Source organism: Calidris pugnax, unplaced genomic scaffold, assembly GCF_001431845.1.
Source record: "Calidris pugnax isolate Ruff unplaced genomic scaffold, ASM143184v1 scaffold188, whole genome shotgun sequence".
Taxonomy (NCBI): Eukaryota; Metazoa; Chordata; class Aves; order Charadriiformes; family Scolopacidae; genus Calidris; species Calidris pugnax.
Genome location: NW_015091257.1, coordinates 15,514,143 through 15,539,137, shown reverse-complemented (window position 1 = coordinate 15,539,137; position 24,995 = coordinate 15,514,143). Strand labels below are relative to the sequence as shown.

At 39.2% G+C, this 24,995-nt stretch overlaps 1 protein-coding gene across 1 annotated transcript in view; it reads right to left on the bottom strand.

Annotated features, from left to right (window-relative positions):
• CNKSR2 (connector enhancer of kinase suppressor of Ras 2) overlaps positions 1-23,577 on the bottom strand; it is a 183,876-nt gene extending 160,299 nt beyond the window's left edge. The window contains exons 1-3 of the mRNA XM_014960185.1: positions 23,508-23,577; positions 22,779-22,942; positions 10,445-10,647 (exon numbers count right to left, since the gene is read on the bottom strand). Of these exons, the coding sequence (XP_014815671.1) occupies positions 10,445-10,647; positions 22,779-22,942; positions 23,508-23,577 (437 nt within the window). The remainder of the gene's footprint in view (positions 1-10,444; positions 10,648-22,778; positions 22,943-23,507) is intronic.
• Between the last annotated feature and the right edge of the window lie 1,418 nt (positions 23,578-24,995).

The following is a 24,995-nucleotide window of genomic DNA, read 5'->3' as shown; positions in this document are numbered from 1 at the left end:
TTTCTCCCTAATATACCTGCTTCAAACATTTAAAACAAAAAAAGGTGGCAAAGAACCACATGGACTGTAATGTCTAAATAAACTAACAATTGATCATGTAATGTGCCAAGATTCCTAAACAATACTTTAAGTGCGGTTGCCTTTAAATTAAGCTGAGTGACTAGTCCCTTCCCCAACTGCCTTCTTTCATCACTTCTTAGAGAATACATATTCATATATACCTTTAAGAGCTTTACCGTGTTGGTTGGTATGATGCCTTCCTCATTTAAGCCTAGATAAAAATTTCCAGTACAAAGAACTGTGCTATATCCAAACAGTAACTACAAATATAGTTCTACTGGTTCTTAATAGGTTTCTAATTTTTTTTCTTTCCATATACAGAATTACTGAAATTTTAGTGCAGTTAATAAACCCATGTGAACTCCCATATCTCCACCTGCTTCTTCTAATGTCCTCTTTCTTCTCCAGGGCTCCCAATCCAGCCCTGATGGTTCATAAGACAGAATGCACTTTGAGGGGGGATAAACAAGTCTAGCAGCTTTAATTTGACGTAAGACATCATACAGCAACATATACTCTCTGCCCATATTTTCTAGGGAGAAAAGCAGTACATTCTTTTTAAAATAAAAAGACAAAAATTGGAAGCTAGGCAGAGTTTAAGAAACATAAAAGCAACAAGAGAGTGAGGACTTAGTAGACAGCATGTGGGTAGGTTCCAAAAGGTGCCTTACAAAAGTTATTTGACAGAGACATATAATCGCAATCCAAAGTCCAAATTTTATGCAGTACATGGCAAGAGTAGGCACACACTAGAGCAGGCCTACCCACAGACACACACAGAGATCATTACTGAAGTTCAGGAGACCTGAGCATATTAAAGGACAAAAGGTAACTGAACTGCTTGGTTATTGCGTTTTAAAAAGTATATTAGCCAAGATGTACAAAAACACTGATATTTTTTTCTTTCACAATCATAACTGTTGAGGTTCTGAAATCTACCTGAAACCTTGATTTAAAAAGGTTATGTTCATTTATGAACTCACTTTTATTGAAGATGAATGGAATCAAGCCAGCAAACGGTATTATTTTACTTTAAGTATGGATGTTAATACAATTTGATCCTCAAATTACACAACTGGAATCTATTTGACATTTCAAGGCCTCCAGCACTTCTCTAAACAAAATTGCATGGTAGGCTTTGGCTTCTAATACCGCATCATCTTCCCTCATACTTTTACAATTTAGTTTGGTTTCACGGTTCATGAGGAAAATAATGACATTTTTACCGTCATTGCTTTTAGTGAAGACTGTTAGAAGTGCCCCAAACAAACTCTGTTGACATTAAAGAACAGACAACGGGACTGAGATATTACTCATTTTTGTTACCTTGAAGTTTACTGAAAACAGCATCTGAAGCAGGCAGCAAGGGTGCCAGCAGGAGGGAAAGCACTACTGAAATCAATAACTAATATGCAATATTTTGAAAAGTTCTTCACAGCTTGGAAACATAGGGAGGCAGGTCCATATTACGTGGACTTTGCTCCTGCAGAAAACGTAAGGTGTCCTCAAGCTACCTCCTTTGTAGGTCTCTGTAGTTTACAAACCAACTCCCTCAGACCAGTTTCGGCCAATGCCTCTCTGGGGTGTTGCTGCAAATTGGACCAGTAAAACTGCAATTCCCCTTCCTCCCTCTCCCCAGTTCAGACCACTTCCCTGGAAGCAACCTACACGCACAACTATACAGCCAGTACTGCATAACCAGCTGGGGAAATGGTAAGGGCCTCTTTAAATATTTGCTTCCAAAGGAAATGTATTTTGATATTACATCCCCATCCCAAGCCTGAATTTCAATAGTGACAGTCCAGCAAGACTTCGTATAACAACATACCAGCAGTTTCAACCAAAATATCAACAGAAACTTCACTGTAGGATTACTGATTGGATTTCATAAAAGACACAGTATGAATCTGACAAAAAAAAACCCTGCTTCATTGATAATATATCCACTGATTGTAATTTTAATACAGCACAATATTATTGGCTGTGAACAGATGAAACAATATGTATAAATGCAAATAAAGCTTACATACACTGTAACTTTTCAATTGGCTACTAGAGCACTTTCCTTCTAAAGGCATCATAAAGACATCAAGCAAAAGGTATTCCTTGTTTAATTAGACCACTTCTCTCTACTTTTAAAAAGTTATTTCCTTGGCTTGGCTGAGCCACTTCTATCAGCTTTTGATTTCTAAGCCACATCTTTCACAGTTCCTTGGACCTTCAAGTCTCAGACACCTCCTGTGGCTCCAGTGAACCAAAATCCCTGCAATTTTCAACACGTGTGCTGTCCAATATGGTGCTCTTTTAAGTTAAATGAGAACTGAAGAACTGGTTTGGACCAGGGCCATATGTTGACCCACTTCCTGCTATGATATTGACCTCAGTGTCCCACCATCTCACCTCTCTCAGTCATTTCCAAGACCTTTTCCAGCATACATTTCCCTATTCATGGAACCGTTTTTACTCAGTTTCTCTTATAATGTATCTGTTCTTCCTTCAACACCTCCCTGTGATTCTCTTCCTTTGCAACACCCACATGAAAACACTTGTAGCTCCCCTGGGCACCTACCTGACCATATGCCCTCATTCATTCCCTCTTCCAGACCTCTGTTGGTTTCCACCTTCCATTCTTTGTCTACTCCTACACGTGATATCTTAAGGAAAGGAAATTTATGCAATAACATCAATGCTCCTGCACGCACGTGCAGGGTGGTTTTGCCCTTGTTCTCACCTTTTTATCCTGCTTTCTCCTTTCCAACATTTGAAGAGGTTAGCCATTTTCAAACCAGTTTCACAAATGGGTGGGTAATAGGTTTCAAGGATAATTAAGTTCCTACATGTTGTGTCATCATGCATGCAGCTGGAAAAGTGGGAGTCTCTTAATTTCTCCACTGTGCGAACCCACGTTGTGAGCCTGCACCATATTAGATACCACAGATTCCAGAGAGATAAATACCTCATTCATAGCGGGGGGAAAAAAAAACCCTTTACAATTGATGTTTACTTTTTTTTTTTAACATTAAAGTCAATCAACTTCAAGACACTAATCTATAGGAAATAATTTTTCCCTAACACCGGGCATGGCAGAGCTACTGGTTCTTTTAAGTCCTTTTCACGGTTTTTAAACCTGTGTTTAAGATAAGTAATAGAACACCTTGGAATCATGAATTGGTTTATACATGTGTAATGCAGGCTGTAACACATGCATGTATGTATACACTTTTATGAATTGAGACCTAATTAAAACTTTGCCAGTTATCAGCACATTTCAGAATGAAAAAAAAAATATTATTATCTAACACTAATTAATTAAGCCACCCCGAAGGATTGGTAGAAAAACCAGCTACATCAATATAGCACAGCTAATTCCCTCACAGAATTAAGAAATAATATGATTCAACAGCTATTAATGCTCACAACTACTAATTTCACATGAAAGAAAATCCTTCCCAAACAATTACAAAAGTTGTGTAAGCATATGTTTAGTGTTTCTACATTATCAACATTTTCGGCCTCCTATGCTTTAGCTTCCTCATCTGTCTTCTTCATATAACATTTGGTTAGGAGAAAACGATACACAGAAATAACTATTTCACTTTTAAAAAGTTGCAATTCGGACAAATACAAACTGTTCTTATCAAAAGCACTATCCCAAAATAAGAGTTAATCATATTTCACCACTAGTTGTAGTACTGAGCTATTTTATAACAATTATTATTGTGAGGGGTTTAAAACCATGCTTTAAAAAACCCTTTTTTTAGAACCTTGTTTTAGCTTCCTGACAAGGGAAAATATCCTCAGAGCAGTTTGATTAAACATAATAGTCTTCAAAGGTAACACATTAAGGTCAAATAAAAATCTGAATATACAATATTGTTGCATATATATTTGTGCCAAATCCATCTAAGATTCATAGCTTTAGGCTTTGATGAAACAAACATTTTATTCATTTCTAATGGAACTGCTTTATGAAGCAGGGAGGAATGCAGTAAAATTCACACTGGATAAAGAAATTCTTTAAATGAGTGCTCTGTTAAACATTTACAGCTGTTCGAGTAGCACAATACGGTTAAATACCATAGCATTCTTAGCGAGCACTTACTGGCAGGTTTGGCATACCATTCAAACAAGCATAGAGGGTGAATGCATAAAGGAAACATAAGATTCACAGGTTTAAGACTGAAAACCAATTGACAGAAAGTGCATTATTTGTGTGGCGAGTAAAGAATCGCTCAACTCTTTGGTTTTCTTTTTGTTTGGGTTTTCATTTCCCCCACCATTTTGTGTGCAAACCAGACCTACCCTGTCAGGACAAGCAATAACCAAGCATGGCTAACAGGACTGTATGAAGTCTTTTATAAAGGAGCCTCTAAACCAGTAACACTTCCTTTGTAAGAAAGAAGTTATGGGCTTGCAAACATCCAAGCATAATTTTCCCAATGAATGCTCCTCTTTACTTAAACCTACAAAATAGTCACACCATAAACATCCCCAAGGGTCATTCGCTGAAAAAAAACGAGAACAAGAAATACAGCCGACAACATTTTACCTACAGTGGAAGAAAACGTATGCATTGTGTATGCATGGTGAAAAGAGGGAGATCCATTTTAGTGTGGGGAACGTGTTCTGCTACCACAGCACTTCCACACAAAGCAGGCTTAGAGAGTGCCCTGAAGCTGGACACCTAGGATTGTTCATACATAAACAAGAGTGTTTGCATCATTGCAGGCTGCACTACTCAGCAGACAACAGAGCATCACCAAAAAAAATATTACACAGCCCACAGTGAGGCTTGGAGGTCTGTTCTGCTGCCCAGACATAACCACTGAACCATTCAAATGTCCTGAACTTTAGGTGCAGTTTTTAGCCTTACTTAATAGGCTGTCTGTATACATTTGAGCGCTTTGCAGAATATTAGCTCATTTAAGCCCATGTCAAAATGACTTGCCCACCTGAGGTTAGAAGTCAAAGGAATACACCCCACCAGTTTGTGAATGGTCCTAAAAGCAGACCTAGACTTGCCAGAAAGGCCTTTTGCTCTGAAATGTTACATCTTGTTACTACTATCAGCAATTGGACCTATATCTTTTATATGACCGACTATTTCTATTTACAGTTGGGCTTTTTGTTCATCTCCTTGTTCCATTTTGTTCGCATATCATATATCCAGACAGCAGTGGTAAATTAATCAGACCCGTGCACATTTGTCAGCCTACTAACTTTTCTCTGGCCACAGCAGTGAAAGCCTTGAATACAAAATCTCTCTCTGCAAGATCCCCTTGTTCCTCCTAGTAATATGCAGCAGCAGTTTAAGTTTTTTATTTCCAAAAGAGGGATAGTGCTAGGGTGAAAAACAAGGGATACAGGAGAGTTGCTGTGAAAGACATATTGAATCACTGCCCACACAGATGGCTGAGTCAAGTAGACTAAAAAAATGCAGTGTTCCCTGACAAATCCTAATTCACAACCATTAAAATCAGTGACACAGGAACAGACGCAAAACGTTGTAGTAGTTAGCTCATGGGAAGTTGCTTATATTTTCTTAAATTCTTAATTGAAAAATAAACTACTGCATTATTATGAAGACTCCATTAAATCCCTAAAAACAACCATCACCCCTACTTCCTTACTCCAGGTCTCAAAGTGTACGTTTACAGTTTATACAGATATCGTTATTATTTGCTAAGATCCAAAACATTCTTCTTGATGCTGCACAAGACCTATGGCATGGGGAGTCCCTGCTTCAGATAACAGGGCCCAAGCACGAGAGAGCAGGCAGGAGCAGGAAGCCCAGATGTACAACTAAGAACTTTTTCTTGCTCAGTGCAGTCAGCAGGAAATACAGACTGCCAGGGTGCTTGGTTGGCAAAGAAGACACAGTGGTGGGGGTGAATGAAGACAACATACACTTCCAAGAGCGACATGGAAGATGGTACCAGCAGAAGCAAGGGATGCAAACATGCTGGCAGAGCAAGGAGTCAAGATGGGAAGAGACAGAGCTCATACAGCTGCCACCAAATGTCACCCCAGGTAAGGTTCTCTCAGGATCCTTCCTCCTCCACAAAGAACATTATAGTTCTTCCCAGTTAAGACTATGGAAATTAGCTCTACCTGTTAAATCTAGCTGTCCCATGAAAGAAAAACACATAACGTACAGTGGGACTTGAAGGGGGAAAGTGGGGTGCTTAAAGGATGTGTAAAAGATGCTTTCGTTCCCAAGGCTGCCTTCATTTGCAGCAGCCTCTGGCTCATTACAAGACAAACTCAACACTCAACATTGTCCCAATTTCTGATAAAAATACAACCTTCTGTCTGCCTGTCGGATGGTTTGTTAAGTTCCGGGAAAACAAGTATTGTATTAATCCGAGGACCCTTCACTCAGGACTCATCACAATTTCAGTAGCACAACCAATAGGTAGTAGCAAATTTGCAGAAGATTTTGTTAAAATTGAAAAAAGTAGTTTGATTCTCAAAATCCCCTGGGTGTTCATGGTGCTTTTAGATCAAGAAAGCCATGGATGGATGATGAATATTTAATTCAGAAATCTCAGAGAGGCAGTGAACAACAACACATCCACAAACGAAGCCACACTTTTACAAAGTGGTTTTCAGGTGGACTGTAAATGTGTGCTGTAAGAACAAAACCTTACCTGGGATTAACAGAAATAAATATGTCTAATTTCAATTTCAACTAAGTGTGCAGATACTACTGAACATACTACTGTACACAAAAAAAAAAACAAACACCACTTTAATGAGGTTAGAGATAGCTTTATGCCACAAAATTGCAATGCATTCATGTTGTGGGTCCACACTAGCGAACTAACAACAGTGATCCTACTTTAATTATACATTTAAAAAAAATCCTCCTCAGGATGGAGTGTATCAGCCCTACAAAAGGCAGAAGAATTTCCAGGAACCTGACACATCAGACAAGGAGGAGGATTCAGGAAGGTGGCATATATAACTATACAAAAACAAACCAAAACAAAAAACCAAAACAAAAACTTACATGAATTACAGGAATAAAGACTGAAAAGATCTAACTTCCAGTGATCTAACTGAAAGTGTAGAACACCTGTGTGGCTGTATATATTATTCTCTAATTCCTGAGAAGTATCACTGGAGACATTTCGATGTAATGTTGCTTTGAACATCAGGGAAGTAGTTTATTATTATAGCCTAAAGTGTGGTTTTTCATCAGCTTAAGAGCTACGTTAAGTGTCAAGTGGAAACACACCATACATTTACAAAAGACTCTCATAGTTTTTCAAGAAAACACCATTCTCATCAACAAATTGACCTGGAAGAATTTGAAGACTAAAACATTTTTTTGAAGTCTTCTGTAACAGAGGATAGATTTTGTGGGCTAAGAAAGTAACAGGAAGTTAAAATTAATCTAAAAAGTTTAAGGATATAGTCTATTAGTGTGGTGACAGTTTTTTACAGGACATTAGTGGAGAGCTATTTCATGTTCCTTAAAATCAACAGCCAACCTCTTCTGAAAATAGCTAGAATACTAAGTTTTCCTAAATAAAACTAACCCAAAAGACTTTTGAAGCCTGGCAATAAAAGCTACCCTAATTTTCAGTAAAACTCAAATCTCTGACATACATGTGGAAGTAGGACTGCTCCAGGCAGAGACCTGGAACAAAAAGTGTCCTTGGATTGGCCCTGCACAGTGGCACCACGAGAGAGCCACAGGGAAAGTAACTCAGCAAATCACAGCTCTCGCACTCCTTTTGATAATTGTGCCTGGCCTAACGAGGTCTTTATAGATTGTAAGCGTCCTACAGAAACACCATAGAAAGACAGCTCTCTAAATCAGCAAGTGAAGCACAAGTTGTATAGAGTCATCACATTTCCCTACACATAACAAACACATCACTGCATTTCTATGCAAGTTGGAGCTGCCACAAGATGCTTTTTCCAGACATGACCTGAAAAATGCTGCATAGGCACAGCCCACCATGGATCTTAAAATGGGGTGGGTAACCCTATAGTCATTTTATTCCTCCTAATGGTTTGCTCTCCCCAATCTTGCACCCCAGAGACAGAACCAGTATTAGATTCCAAGCAAAAAACCTACGATTTGGGGCTCAGATTTAATAGTAACAGCTGTGCAGAATAAAATTAAATCCATGTTCCTGACTTTAAATTCTTTATTTTTAAAATCTTTCTATCTCCCTCTAGTGGCCCCAATAGCTTCTTGGAAGGAATATAATTAGCAGAATCCTATTGATCTCCAGATGTTCCCACTTCCTGAGAAAAATACAGTCATTGGCCTGCCTTCATCTTAATTTGGGGGCTTCAGAAAGAAGGAATAACAAACATAAATAAAATATCCACAAGCTCATAAATCAGAAAAATCTTTTTAATGTTACAGACAACATTTGCAAGAACCACATATTTAAGCTGCACAGATCTTCAAAAGGACTTTTCCAAAATCTGAATGAAATTAAGATATCACTTCTAGGAAGCCTTATCTGGACACTAAAGACAGTATTGCTAAAAGTGGGCTACCACCATGGCTGCCCTCATTTTTAACTTCTTGATACTTCTGGGTCTGGCCAGACAAATGCAAAAGCAATTGTGCATTTTACTGGGAGTAGAATTGATATGCATTTTTTTAGACATTATTTTAGAGATCTTCCCCCACCAACGCTAAAACCTGTTAACAGAATTATCTCTGACAAATGCAATATAGCTGCCTTTATAAACCTAATTTTACTAAGAGATAATTCTCAACACACTTCTGAGCAACCAACAAATTTTACAGACTGTATTTGTCTTTTAGTACTAAAAATGTATAATTTGAGCATAGTGCATGGTATTAGAGTGACACATTAGTGCTCAGATGCAGATGTTTCGTAGCATCAACAACTACTTCCTGAAGTTCAACTACTACATTCATATTAAGATGCCAGAAACACATTGTTTTTCCATGTGTTAAACATACACATGTGAAATTTTACTTTTTAATACCAGTGTATTTTATAAAAAAAACAACTCCCCACCAAATTCTCAACTTTGTAACTAAGTCTTTATCCATTAGCCACAATTCCAAAGAGAAAACAGTCAAGATTATTTCTAAATAGAAAGAAGTGGTAAACACTGATCTGCCTATGCAAAAGAACATTGCTTTCTACTGTTCCTTCTGTTTTAAAGCCCAGAATGATATGCTGCTCTCTGTCAAAAATTATTTGCAGGGAGAAAAAGCAAAGCCTACAAGTCTTCCAAGTAACAAGAGGCTGGAGACAGACCTAAAAATATATTCCAAAATTTTCAAGTCTTAATACTAAGCTCTTCCCATGAGATTGTATTGCTTCTCTGCACATCTAACGTTAAGCATCTAAACAGAAATTTAGGAACCCAACTTTAGGTACTCTAGGCTAGAAAGAGGGGAGTAAACAAGAAGCAGTGGTAGTAGCTGCAGTCTATTGAAAAAAGAGTTTGCAGTTCAGCTTAAGAAATGGAAAAGATTCATACCTCACCTAAACCTTTCATATGGTCATCATTTATGGGACAGAAGCTGGTTTTACTCAGGACAATGAAACATAACAAAACGCACAGCAGTAAATCCAAATAATTCTCTTGGATTTTAAGAATTACACAAAGATCATACTCTGAACAAAACTTCAGCTGCTGGATACAAAATAAGATACACCTTTAAATCAAGATAAGCATTTTTTCTTTGCTGATAGAAATGCATTACAATTCATTCTATAAAGACAGAGATAGACTAATTTTAACCATTTTAGGAGTTTCAATGATCATCATAAATACCTGCATATTACTCTGGTTATCATTAGAAAGATGTCACTGCAGATACAGTAAAGGAGAGGACTTAAGTCCTGGTTCCACATATATCCTAGTTAATAGAGGTAAAAGTGTAAGTAAGACAGTTCCAATTGCATCTACAGTTTTAGAGGTATTTCACTGCCATTTAAAAAACCTAAAATGCAACACTCATGTTTACAGACACATGCTCACACACACACTGGATGTATATATTGACACCTATTTAATGAAAAGTATGATCCTAGTATTGTGAATGTGATACTATCAGAGCAACGAATCTGTGTTATGCAGATCAAAGTGTTGTTCTGTATTAATATTAAAATACATATATAACCTAATGATGTCATCCTGCTGCTATATTGTATTTCCAGATATGCACAGGCTTGCAGTGCAGTTAGAAGTATTGTACTGAAAGGCTGAATTGCATGCTGACTTAACAAGAAAAAATTGCTACAAACATCCTCTCAGAATTTGTAAATGAATTCTGCTTCCATTTCAATGCCGACACTACATTTTGTAAAGAAGCTGGGGGTTTGTGTGTGTGCATGATCTGGTTACCTGCGACACATTTGGGAGATTTTACCTGTCCAACCAAGCCAGCAGACTTTTAGCTGCTCCAATCAGATCCACCACCGATGTCAGAAAATCATTTGGTAATTTGCGGCTGGTCCTTCCATCATAGTGACCACTCCTCCTCCTCCCAGTGATGAAGTTCTGCAGATTCTTGGCAGACGCATTCAGTTTGTGAGAAAGGGTTTTTAGATTTTCTGTTTCCAAGCCATAGTTCTGCATTGGAAAAAAAAAAAAAAAGACAAAGAAAAGTTAGCTTTGCAGCTGAACATGAAGTACCAAGAACAGCAAGACTGCTCTTCTGCTTCAAAACTTAAACCATTCCTAATAATTAAGGTAGAAATACACCCACTCATTAGTTTTTAAATGTATGGCATGTTCTGTTTCTAACATGCATAAAAATAGAACAAAAGAAGAGCAAAATTATGAGTGATCTTTTAGCTGGTTTTCAGTGCACTGAGAAAAACATCTCAAAATGAAGAAAGAACCTCGTCTGGAAGATCGATTTTCAAAGCAGTGCATCAGTCTCAGTAGATCAGGTGGTTCTCTCAGTAGATCTGACAGTTAGGGGTCAGTCCCTCATGTCTATACTCACACCAATTCCTAAGATCACGTTGGGCAAAAGGGCTTGCAACTGGCAGAAGTAGGCTGTATGGACACAGTGTGACACCCAACTGCTTTTGGTGTCAGTGAAAGAAATATGTTCATTACCTTCTTTTTATTCTTGTTAGCAGTAAGAACCACCAGAATCACAGACCAGAGAACACAGTGACACTCTGCTCAGTGTCTGTGTTGCCCTTTTAAAGTCAAGTTGTAAACTTTGCTTCCATATAAGAGTCAATCCCTTAAACTTAAATTATGTTCTTCAGCTGTGCAGTAGACAGAAATAATTAGGTAGAAATATTAGCAAATAGTACTTGAAAATCCTTCAAATATACAAATGTTGCTGAAACAGTACTAGAGAATGCCTTAATTTAATGTTCAATTACAATACAATATGGCACAATCAGCAATTTGTTATTTCTGTAATAGATTTGTTTTCCTCACAAATGCAAATAATAATAGAATTATTTCAAAAGAGATCTTCTTCTGCCTTTGTAAAGGAAAAAGCAATTACATAGATTTGTGCTTATTATTCCTGTAAGAGAAAGAGGGGACTTTTGAAGGTGCTCCTCGCTTTAACCACATCACTGGGTTATAGCATGGGGTGCTCACAATTTGTTCAGCTGATGATGAAAAGGTCTACTGACTATCAAAGGTGAACCACTTCCTACCACAAATGCTGATGTAGGGTACAGAAAGCCCCTCAGCTGCACACAGAAGAATCTACTTTCTAACAACACACCCCCATCCTCACCAGCTCCCCTCCCAGGGCCCAACTTTGCTAATTTGTCCACAAAGTGAAGAGATGGGAGACAGGATGTATTTGCCAATGCTAATTTAAGGCTGCTGGAGCTTATTTACCTGAGTCTTTTTTCTATAGGAAATGGAGGGGGGAGGGGAGGAGGTGATTACTTACAGCAGTTGTCATGCTCTTAATCCAAACCATCTACTAAATGAACTTAATCTCCTCTTTAATTACACAGGGACTGAAGGAACATTACACTGAAGCTAGCCCCAGCCCTCCCACAAGGTCCAAATGGGAGATCATCACGCAAAGAAGAGACTTCAGCACACAGCTTGTCTGCCACCTCCCAGCCAGCAGCCCCTCTTCTCGCTTGTAAACCCAACACTCTTCAGGAGGGAGACACTAAACCAACAACCATCTCTCCACAGCAGAGGATGCACTTTGGGACTCGGATTAAGGGAGAAGTGACCATATGCTAAGGCTGTGCTTTCAAAACCACCGCTGTAACGTCTGTGTACATCCAAATTCTGGGCAAGGAAGGCTATGTGGGCATGTTTCTCAACCCCACCGTTTCTGCACATGCACCATCCTCTGCTACCACATTCGGTTCCCAATTAGACAAACTGCATGTTTGGGCAGTGACTTTTCCACCATGTAAATATTAATAGCAATTATACAACAGAGCTAGGTTATAAATAAAAAATTACAAGATGAAAACAATAATTTGGGATGGAAAAGTAAAACGTACTTCATTATGCAGCTAAACGGCTCATAACTAATAATTTATTAAATCAGTCCAAATTAAAGAGATAAACATCAGGTAAAAATTGTTTTTGCTGCCTTTTTCTGTGGTTGCTGTGGCTGAGAGAGCAAGCTGGAGATTGAGGACTAGGTTGGAGTAGGCTGGAAAAAAATACCAGGCTTCCTTTTCTTTCATCCTGCTTCTTGAGCATCTAGCTCATTTTGGCAAAATTAAGAGGGGAAGAAACAGATGAAAGATATTCTGGATGAAAGTTACGTCACACTAAATGTCTTGCAGATCAGCCAAGAGATCCCTCTCTTTCTCCATCCCCTGCTTCATCACCTTGTCCGTACCTCATCCGCTTCGATGGCGGATGTCGGGTACCAGTTGGAGCTGGTGTGCTGTGCCCAGGGCAACCGGATCGCTGGTAGGAGAAGGACAGGCCTCGACTCCCACCAGAAACCAGAAAGCAAAGCACCAGCAAAAAGAAAGCCTGCCACATCAGACACTGCAGACCGAGCAAAACAATACTCAAAAATTTATTCTACAAGAAAATAGGGTGCATTTATGGCTATGCTTCTTTAAAAAATCAGCTCCTATAAAAGCCCAGTGGACTCTTCTTATTTCAAGTAACAGCCACCTATAGACACCTATAGATTTTTCAGATGCCTTTTTTCACTGTCAGATATGCAGAAAGAAAGAGACAATGTTAATAGATACAAAGTCTATTTTCACACATATTCATCAAATATGTGCGTGTTCTTTAACATAAAAAACTGAGGGACGAAGGGAAAGCCTAAGCTACATAAAAAATTCAGTCTTACGTGAGATGATTTTGGTAAAGCCTCCACCTGTAATATGAGACAGATAAACCCAGGGATGGAAAATGGATAAATTTCAGGCAGAATAGATTTTTGGGCAGCTGTGTTTATCAAGGCCTTCAAGTAGAAGGATCCTAACACAGCAGTCAAGCTAACAAAATCCCCACTTTGTTTATCACTAATATTTCTGGCCCACATTAAAAATGAACAAAGAGTTGCATGTCCTAATATTGCAAAAAAACCTGCTCAAATAAAAACTGCCAAGTTTAATCATACTTTATATGCGATACTATTAACAATATGGTTTTCTTAGAAACGCACTGCATTTATTTTCAAGCACCGTAAGAAGATAATTGCAGGCAAAGGAGACAATTCTTTGTTTTCCCCTACTCTGCATTTAGCCAGCACTAACGTAAATTATGCTTTCATTTGCCAAAATAAATCCACAGTCACTGAAAGAACCTCAAAGAAACCTCTCTGTGCTTGCAGAGGTTACCAGAAGCAAAGCAAGTCGACACATCCGCTTTCCCAACAAGAGGCCACGGAGCAAGAGTCTCTTCAGAGACACCCTGCCTCAACAGAAATGGCTCTAATGGAGTCTCTTCTGGCAATCACAAAACAAGAACTTGATGAAGCTAAGCTACGCAGAGCAATAGCTTGTCAGCAGGTGTTCAAACTAAAGGTGGTGGGAGCTATTAATAGACATTTTACCTGCTAATTACTTTTCTGTGGCTTCTCATGACAGTGTGAGTGATGAATTGTAGCTCTTCTCTTCACACGCTGACAAGCAGCAGCTCTAATCACCACTGATGAGTTTTGCCTTTTTTTTTTTTGGTGAGGAGAGCCAGCCTAGTCTCTCTGCCAGCCCATCCTTGCACCAGCATCGCAGGGTCAGAAGAGAGTTTAGTAACCAAGCTTTGGAAGTAAAGTGATTTTTTCTTGGATTAGCTTGATCAATGTTCACTAGTTGTCCCCCCTGCTTCCCCAGTTGAAAAGAAAAATAAAAATAAAATCAGAGCTCATTTCATGTCTTCCCTGTGTTAAATTCACTTAATCCTTGCTGGTCGGGAAGCACACCTGATGCTGCTAGCACAGGTTAAAAAGTGCTCCTAACTCATATAATGTTAACTATCTCTGCGGGCTCAGACAGAAGCTAGAGACAGAAGCTCTAGAAGCTGCTAAGACCTTTAGTTTGGGGTATTTTTACATTGTCCATTGCAAATGTAAAGACATCTCAGCTAACTGAAAAAGCCAAACTCAGATACCAAAAGAAGTCTGGACCTAAACACACCATAATAAGCCTACAGAGATAGCCAAAGTCATAGAATCATAGAATTGTCCAGGTTGGAAGGGACCTTTAAGATCATCTAGTCCAACCATCAACCTAACTCTGATAAAAAACCATCACTAAACCCTGTCACTAAGCACTATGTCAACCCGTCTTTTGAATACCTCCAGGGATGGTGCCTCAGCCACTTCCCTGGGCAGCCCATTCCAATGCTTAATAACCCTTTCAGTGTAAAATTTTTTCCTAATATCCAGTCTGAACCTCCTCTGGCACAACCTGAGGCCATTTCCTCTTGTTCTATCGCCTGTGACTTGGGAGAAGAGACCGACCGCTGCCTCTGTACAACCTCCTTTCAGGTAGTTCTAGACCACGATAAGGTCTCCCCTCAGCCTCCTTTTCTCCAGGCTGAACAACCCCAGCTTCAGAAATCCCTTAGAACAGGCGTCTTGAGCACAACTTTCATGCAGCCACAAATGCCTCCATATCTCCAAGCCCAAAGGCCACATCAAGTTCAATGACATCATTTGACTCCTACAAACAACCCAAGGTAGAGAAATGAGTGTATGGCCTCTTTGCCCACCTCCCTAAATAACTGTTCCTTCTCTTCAGCCCAGAAAGCAGCTGGAAAACTCGTGGACCAAAAGGCATGCAGTGACCAGTGCTAACTCTTACTGAAGAGACACAAGATGGGAACTGAAGATACTACTGTAACACTGGTGCTTGGGGGTAAAAGGAAAATAAAAAACAGTTTCTCCAGGCAGGCAGAGCAGGTATCAGTGCTTACATCGATCAATTTCTGCTGTCCCTTTGGAGAAGGCAACCACGACTGTATAAACTACCGAAGGTAAAGGTTTACTTTTCTTTGGCAAATGTTTGTTACCATGCATACAACTGTATCTTTTAAAGAAGGAAAAAAATTGCAACCTTTTGAAAAGACAAATATTATAGTCTAGATACCTGTACTGTGTAACAAATTATGTGTAGTGTATAATAAATTTTGCATGAAGAAATGTACCTTCTCAGTTATGCCTGATATCTCTCAGTAATATGGATAACAATCACAAGGATGAAACCATAAGTTTTCTTTCTAATGCACCTTTTTAAAAAGTCTTTTTCTACTTATTTGCAGACTGAATGCAGGAGTTTTAGGTAAGAATTGCATTTGACTGCTAAGAAATGGACTTAAGGTAACCTCAGGGAAACTTAATTCTGCTCCTCACTATTTTCAGTGCTTTCGTCTTCCATATTTAATTCTTGAGGATCATTTCTGTATGTATTATTTATTGCTTTTAAACAAGCAACCTGGAAACAGTAAAGTTCAGAGTCTTCAGTTCTCAGGACAAGTTTTTAAATGAATAATCAAAACAGCAACACGTGGATCCCACGGCACGTGGCAGCCATTTCAAAACCATGCCTCAAAATTTGGGGCGGCCAAAAAATTCACCAGGAAAAATTCCAACCTTTGTCTCCAAAGTTGTTTTTAAAAATGAACAAAATGCATCTGAACCTCATTCTTCAGAACAGTTGGCTGAACACATCCCACAATGTATGAGGCAGATAGCTTACCAGCCCAAAGTTGCGAGCAACCGAGAACGCAGCTTGTCATATGGAAGGTGCCTTATGTAACTTTATACCTCATCAGATCTGCCTACGACATATATTTCTAACGGCCTTTCTTCCAGCATCACGAAATGCCAACACTGAGGTTATCTCCCCTTCAAATAGCACTGACATATGGGGTAATTTAAAAGTGCACAACACATGATCCTTACACAGAATAAGTAGATAAGGAGAAAAAGCTAGGTAGCTTAAATGACACTTATAATTTACTGCAATTATTAAACATATACTCATTAAAATGCAAATGGTTTAAGAGAGTATAAATATTTGTCCTAAATGTTTATAGTAAAAAAAAAAAATCAGATGCATGATACTTACAGCCCTGCAGAACCCAGGAAATATTCATATTCATAATCATCATCCTCTTTCCTGAAAAATGTGCTTTTTTTTATACAGCACAATTAAGAAACATATCAAAAAGCCAAGTCCTGGTCATGCTTTATAGCACTATTAGAGCAATTACATAAACTATTCTTCTTACTCGTATTTAATCAGCAGAATCTGCAAGACCAAGTGCTCATTATTTTCTTGTTTTTCTACTTTCTCATGTAATTTTGTCCCTAGCCAGCCAAGTGCTCTTATTTCTCCAGAATTGAAACTGCCAGTTACATATTCAGTTACATGCATTTCACAAAGTCTTGAAGAGCTAATCAGCAGTTTCAAAGAAAAAAAAAAAAGAGGAGGGAAATAAGTAAATTATTATGAACATGCTACCTCTTAAAAATATTTTATATTGTAACAGCCCTTTCTATCCAGTCCGTTTTTAACTAGGGGGTTAGATCCTTAAAGGTCCCTTCCAAGCCAAACCTTACTATGACTCTGTGATCCAGGGCCTGTATTTCATACTTTCCCAAAACTCCAAACAGCCCAAAGTAAAAAGCAACTAAGAAAAATATCTAGGATCCATAGCTGATTCTTGTGGCAAGTGGGTAAAGGACATTCAGCCTTTGCATACAGACATATTGACTGCCTTTGGCATACCACAAGGTTTTCTACAGTTCTGTATAGAAGATCTACTAACAACAGCAACAAACATTTTCAGTGTGATCTATATGAGGTACCAGAAAGTCTTTAACTCCTTAGCTTTATTGATCTGGTGATGGACTTCAGGATTTCCTTCCCTGCAGTTAAGTTAGCTCATGCTGAAGACAGGAAGGCAAATGATATATAAGCAGAACTTTAACTTGCAAAGGGCAATAGAAAAAGGGTAAGTAATTTTTCTGCTATGAGCATGCAGAATATTAACAATAAATCCCAACTCCAGTACATACAAATCTCCATTCCGAAATGAAGTCTTCCTCATTTAGCACTGCAGTGATTAAGTCTAATATTCACTATTACTGACAAAAGCAGTTTTAAGATCTGACTAGTGATAAGGGCAAAGGAAAGGATTTCTGTGTGAGAAATAGCAAGAAGATGAAATTAAGATAAAAGGCATCATTCTTAACAGGAATCAAATCATTCATGGATAAAGTGGGTCTATTTTTTACATTCATTTGCATATAAATGTTTTGTGTTAGTGGTAAATGATAAGTAATTTCATGCTGTTAGTGCACACCAATGCTTTCTCTGCCAAATAATAATGCTATTTCATCTGCTGCAATCGTCCAGCTTTACAGATTCAAATATATAGTGTATAATAAATTTCTGTGCAGCCATAGCAGATTTAAATAACTAGCATGAAACCAGCACTGAAACCAGTATGCTGTACAAAGCCAGTATGCTGTACAAAGTGAAAACTGTTTTGTTTTTTTGCCAAACTCTACTCTGCACAAAGGCAGATTCCCTGAAGAAGTGTTTTGCAAATTCAGAGGGACTTTACTAAGTTTGCTGTGTAAGGAAAACTATGAAGCCTCCAAAAGTTATTTGTGAAGTTTTCTAAATATTATCTTCCCAGAACAAAATATTTCCTGCTTTAAGGTTTCCTTTTAAAAAATATTTAAAAATGTTCAAAACCAAATGAAATTCATTTAATCTTCACGCAAATAAAATATACATGATACTTTGGAAAAGTAAAGCAAAAAAAAAATATCCTCACTCATCCAGGCATTGTGGTGATATGTCAGGTAAACCAGATCATTTTCTTAAAGATGGAAGAAGAAACCTTTCAGTCTTTTTTTTTTTCCTCCAGACAGTGAGGCAAAAGGTAGCATTTTCTGGGAGAAGTATGATATTAAGGAGACATAAAATTTAAAGCCCATGGATGTTCAGAAAAATATGGTTATGCCCCGTTTTGAAAAATGAAACTCCATCTCCTAACAAACAGATGATGGGAAAAGAATTATGTGCATTTCTTTGCTTTTTGTAGCAGTTAGGTATTTCAGGAGCTATAAGATGCACTCCAAATCTGAAGACTGATACAGTGATCACGGATCACAGAATCACGGAATTGTCGGAATTGGAAGGGAACTCTAAAGATCATCTGGTCCAACTCCCCTGCTAAAGCAGGATTGCCCAAAGCACATCACTCAGGACTGCATCCAGGTGGGTCTTGAAAATCTCCAGAGAAGGGGACTCCACAACCTCCCTGGGCAGCCTGTTCCAGGGCTCCGTCACCCTCACCGTAAAGAAGTTTTTCCTTGTATTTGAATGGAACTTCCTATGTTCCAGCTTGTGCCCGTTATCTAAGTAACCTGTTTTTCAGTATGCATTTCTCTTTTCAAAAGCTTCACCTCCATCTTTCCTCAATTTACTTTCTCCTGGCATTGTTCATTTACATCCAGTTCTTAAAGCAACCATCAAAGAAGCAAGACTCATCACATTTTATGTGTGGATGAAGGTCTGCTACACTGTTGTTTTTTTACTGATTAAATGTAAAGCAGTCTTAGACTAGCTTTACCACCACATGCGTACTGAAAAGGATCATTTTGAGGCTCGATCTGGGTGGTAATTTTTATAAGTGATGAACAAGTGTATGTTTTATTACCTAGGAGTAGCCTGGAGAAAAAATACCACTAACTCAGTACTGTTTCTCCTGTATCCACAGAGCTGGACATGCAGTTTCTTAGTTTACCATTTTTCATCCAGTTTTGAGATGTCAATTATTTTTTGAGATTTTTTTCAGTATGAACAAACATGTACATCCATATCAATCAGGAATCTACCTGTTGGTACCATCAGTGTGATCTCAGTTTCATGTTCCAGTTTGAAAAGAAAGACAAGAGATATGCGTTGCTGGAAATAGAACAACTCTAGAGGCGTACATCTGTCATGGTAGTTTCTCAAGAACTGATTGAAAACTACACAACAAACCCTTAGCAGCAACAAAATACCATCACACACTTCACTACTTCTTTCTTTTAAGCACAGAGAACATTTCATTTATCTTGCCCTTTCTGACATATGGACTTTATAAATAAAGACAAAACTGCACCGAGGCAAGACAATCTATTAACGTGCCCCCACCTTCACAGACCAAAGGCGAGAGGGAAGAGACAAACCAAATTAGTGACATTGCTCGCCATCTCCTGGAGCACGTTCAGCTTCAGTGATGGTATGTGGTAGGTACGCCCCCGCCATTATCAGCGAGCATGACCTGTAACAGCAGCAGCAGCTGGGCAAAATCTTTCCTCCTCCTCCTCTGAAGCACCACAGGAAAAGAAAACCTGTGAATCTCACCCCCAGGATGCTTGCTCTCCTGTCAAGAGCACAGTATGGCAGGCTGGCAGCCAAAAAAGACTTGACTAAGATGGATAGCACAGGCCACCATTTGTTCTCTGATCAGCTAACAAACACTGGAAGATCCATTTGTTGCAAGTGATTATGACAGGAGGGGAATACTGTGAGAGGCCACAGCCACCCACCCACCTTCTGTCAAAAATCAATAAAGAACATCCTTTAAATAGTGCTATCAATCATAACTGGTTTCCAACTATTATTGCAGCACGCAGTTTGTCTATTTAGTGCTGTTCGACAGCCTCCGCCTGGGCTAAGAAGGTCCCATGCTCTCTCCATACCAGCCAAATATGCTTGTCCAGGCTCTCCGTCTTCCTCCAGGAAGACAATGTTGCCCTGTGAACTGTAGAGATGCAACACAAGCAGCTGGTTTGCCATTTGCTGCATCCACAGCTGACAGGGCAGAAACTGCAAGTAGAAGTTTACCCGCTGGGAAGGGGGACAGGAAGAAAGCAGCTCGTAAAACACATCAGCTATAAACATTGCAGAAGCTTCTCTCATTGATGGCAACTCTCTCTTGGAAACTCTCCCCTGCAGAGTGGGAGAAGGAATGAGCAGTGGGAGGTGGTTCTGTCCTCAATGCCAAAAATTGTTTAGGTGGTCACTCATTAACTTGGAGAAAATAGGGAGAAGAATCGGAAGAGACAATTCGCCTTGGTTTTTAACGGCTAGTTTAAAAATCAACCAGAGATTATGCTTGCAAGGCAAAATTAACATTATTATTCCTACCCCATCATGCCACTCATCATCTCCAGCATCCAAATAGATGTTAACTCAGTTGGATCATACACTTGTAACTCATACCGAAATTTATCATGAAACCTCTGTTAAACTCCAGTGAAACAGAAAAAATAATCAGATAATTTTAATTTAAAAAACCTTGCACAGTGACTACCTGCACTAGCAGTTAACCTATCTTGCAGAGTCATAGGCTTAAACTTCTCTTAAACAATACAGTCAACATTAGAGGCTAATTGGAAGAATAGGCAAACACTAACCAGGACAGATACTGATGCAATAAAAAAAGAAAAGCCTGTATATAGGACCAGTATAGCCAAAAGGATTGTCTCTGAATTAAATTTCCTAAGAGTTTTATCTGATTGGTGAACAATAAATTCAAATTAAGTCCACTAAAATCAATATAACGATCACATTATGTATCCCTGAGGAGCCATCAGGAGCCAATTGTGAGACTGCAAAAACCTCAGCTCAAACTAGAAGCTGTGATCTGAACACATCCTATTGTGTTTCAGTGATGAAATTTTCTTTAAGACGAGCTCAGAAAAGCCGACAACACTATATGTACAACAAGGACCACGAAGGTAGAGCGCTGCTGCATGAATTAAGGATGCAGCATTGGCCTTTGCTACAAATTCCTTATTTTATATTCAATTTAGTTCCATACACTTTTGCCTAAGATAAGGGAGCTACAAAGACAAGTTATGTTTGTTTGTCTACAGATAACATCTATAATTACATACTGAGGAAAGAAAAGAAATTTCTGCTAATAAACAAGTTTTTTTTCTGTGAAAGTATGCTATTTTTTGAAAGAGCCACAATCTGTCTCCCTGTGTGCCTGGAAGGAATGGTCATCAGTCTTCACCCTAACTTAGATTTTGTCCAAGTTAATTAAAGTATTTATTTTCTTGTTTCCTGTTGCACTGTCTGATGAGAAAAGTACTTTGTGATTTCCTTCTATAACAGTAGCATTATTTTTTTTTTAGGATTGCATCCTTTCCGTTATTTAAAAAACAAACAGATAAGTTATCTTGCTGCACTGAGCCACTTTGCAATGTTATTAGAAATATTACTTTAAGGAAGAGAATCTAAGATACGTTTAAAACCAAATGTCTTCCTGTATGGAAAACCTTTTCTCTCCTTTTTCACTTTTTCTTTGTTTATTTGTGCACTTATTTGTTTTCTCTCTTCATTACCCCTCACATCTATCTTCCAAAGATGCAACAACAACAGGATATTCAGATAAGCTGCTGCATACTGAGAATCCACAAGCCCTTCTGAAGAGCCTTTCAGCCTACCATCTTTGATTGCCTCTACTGGGATTCAGCTTTCTTAAAGCTGCTTCTGAGGCTTGGAAAAGTAGCATGCATTAAAAATCCACAAAACACCACTTTAGGCAGTCAAGTACATCTTAGCAGAGCTGTTCACAATCCTCGCTACATTGGATAATGCAGAGTGTGCCCAATCTATCACTAATCTTTAAAGGCACAAACAAAAAGTTTGTAAGAAGGGTGAAGTTAGCCCTGCACCCCTCACCGAGGGGATAATCCCAGTGATGCGTGATGCGACCTGACTGAAAAGACTGTTACCAAAATCCCCCTGTATGCTCCACCAAAGCTGTATGTATTATTTACACAGAAGATAATTATTTCAGTATTTAATCCTTTCTACTGTGAAATGCAAGCTGCTATGTTTCAGCAAGCTCGAATAATCATCTAAAACATAATTTGCATGAAAGGATCAGTGAAAAATGACATGGTTAATATCAGGACATTTTGTTTGTAAAGGGCAACTGGCACTCTATGAATGCATTTGCATATATAACTGTTTTACATTCCAAACCAAACCCTGTCTAGTTCTTTTGTGATTTCAGATAAACTTTTCTTCTACAGAGATATGCAAGCCTTAAATCTCTGATACCAATTTATTTAATAAACACCATCCCATCAGTAGATATCGCTCTTTATCTTGCCTCTGCTTTAAAATACTAAATTGTTCATACATTACTTATCAGGAGTTTCCTGAACTACTTAGATAGACTAGAAATTTGAATACAGAACCTGTGAATAGGCACTGTTCACCCACCCACCCGCCATTTTGCCCCAGGAAGTTTACCAGTGCACAGAGCAAGTCTACTGCTTCCAAGATAAGCTCCTGATGGCCAATTCGTGTGACTCCAAGATCTTCCAGTTCTTGATGAGTAATGCGCAGTAGCTGGTCGCCACTAATCTTCTCTCTCTCAAAGTTCTTTATGTATTGCTGCAGGCAATCATCAAGACCTGCAGAAAAAAGGATGGAAGAAGGTAAGGCAACAGTTCGCAACATTTTGTACTGCCATAGGAAGTAATAACAGGCTGGAACCAAAAATCAAGTCAACGGAGGACACTTGCCCTACCTTTCAGAAAAGTATTTCAAAATTACAAAAAATTTAATGCTATCCAGAAATCTTGAGATTTGGAGAGCTATGGCAGCCATGGCTTTTCCATCTGTGGATGATACCAACCACTCTCGAACCCCAAACAGCCCGGAATTCTTGTAGTTTACTGGACTATGAATGCCTGTCTGGCAGCCCCTACTAACAGGTATGTTAGCAAAGCCTCCATCACATCTGGGAGGGGAGAGGAGCAGAGGGAACAATGTAAGGGACAAAGACTTGCATCCTTCTCTGGGTGCAGCATATAAACAGATGCTGTTGTTTATTACAGCATTGTAAGACACTGGAAACCAGGGAAAGAATTTGTGCCAGAGACAAATTCTAAGGAAATATTGAGAGTGTGAATATGCTTAATGCCACACATCTGAGTGACTAGGTATCAGTGCCTCTTAACCTCACTCCCAGCATACCTCTGCCATGGTAGGTTGCATGACAAGGAGGGTCTGCTGGAGATGCTCTCAGGTAGGAACCCAGTCTCATCATGGGACACTTTACTACAGTGTCCCATGCAGTGACACACAAAACAGCAGTGCCACATCATAGCATCCCTCCTACCCCAAGACTGTTCATATGCTGCTGAGCCACCTGAAAGTTCACAGATCATGCCAGACTCTAAAACAAGCTGGAAAGAGCTCCAGAGAATGAGAAAGGCGGTAGCACAGCAAATGCATAAACTGGGCCCCAACTGCAGCAACAGATCCAGCTCAGTGTACCTCAGTTCAGAAGCTGTATGGAGTCACTCGTGGCACACAAATGATTACTGAGCCACTAAAAATCAAGACCTGGGTGTGCTCCCCAGAACAGAGCAATCAGGGAGCAGAAACAGGCCCATTGTGCCAAAAAAGATCCCAGAAGTTCACGCAACACATTTGCTCAGGACATGGATCACAGGACCTGGTCCTGCTTTGGGGACCACTCCTATTCTAGCTATTCAGTTTGATTATCAGTCTAATGACACGCAGCTGACTACATGCTTTTGCCTGCAGCAAAGAGCACTGCAGAACATGAGATAACCCATCATGCTTCTCTTTCCCAGCAACCTTTGCCTAAGAGAGCCAGAGTAGTAGAGGGAAGATCTGCATTGTGTACATCCCTGTGTCAAGGTGATAAAGAAGACTCTTAGGTATTTGGTGTCCCATCTAAAATGTGTGTCTGAATACTTTCCAATGGATCAACATGTCTGCTACCGAGTAGCAGGATTTGACAAAAATCTGAATGCATTAATTTAACTGCTTCTTGTGAGATACCGCCTTTCTGATGGTTGTCTTCGAACAATCCCAAATGTTGAAAAGCCATCTACTTAGTTTGCAAGGAAACAAGGAAATTTTTACTTGCTAGTCAAAATGTCTGAAAAATCTGAAGATACATGGAGGAGTAAAGATCGATCTGACTGCTGAGCCCCATCTGTCTTGTAAGAGCCCCAGCTTATAGCATACAGCTTCTCTAGAACTGGTTTTGTTGCATTTTTGGTTCTCATTCACCCCTTTTAGGGTGTAGCCACACCTCCAAAGAGGCTCCCATGAGCAACATATTGGTGCTGTGGGCAGGGATGCCCCAGTACCAGGCCAGACTGCCATTCTCTGCTTCAACCCTGGACAAGCATCACCCACACTGTCCTGTTACAACACACCACCTTTAACTTCTAGAATTCACACACCAAAGCTAAACCCCACGCAAACATGCTGTAAATCAATACTTCAGGCCCAAGACACAGGAGCAGGTTCCCAATTCCAGCAGCCTCTGACCATGTCCTTCCAGACAATGCCCACTGATTTCCTGCCTCCAAAACAAAGCCACTTAATGGTCTCGGTTAGTCAAGCATTTGGAGCTATGCCTTGCATTCATTTTCCTTTCTAATCAAATAGTTGCTCAAATAAGTCATATACTCTATTACAACG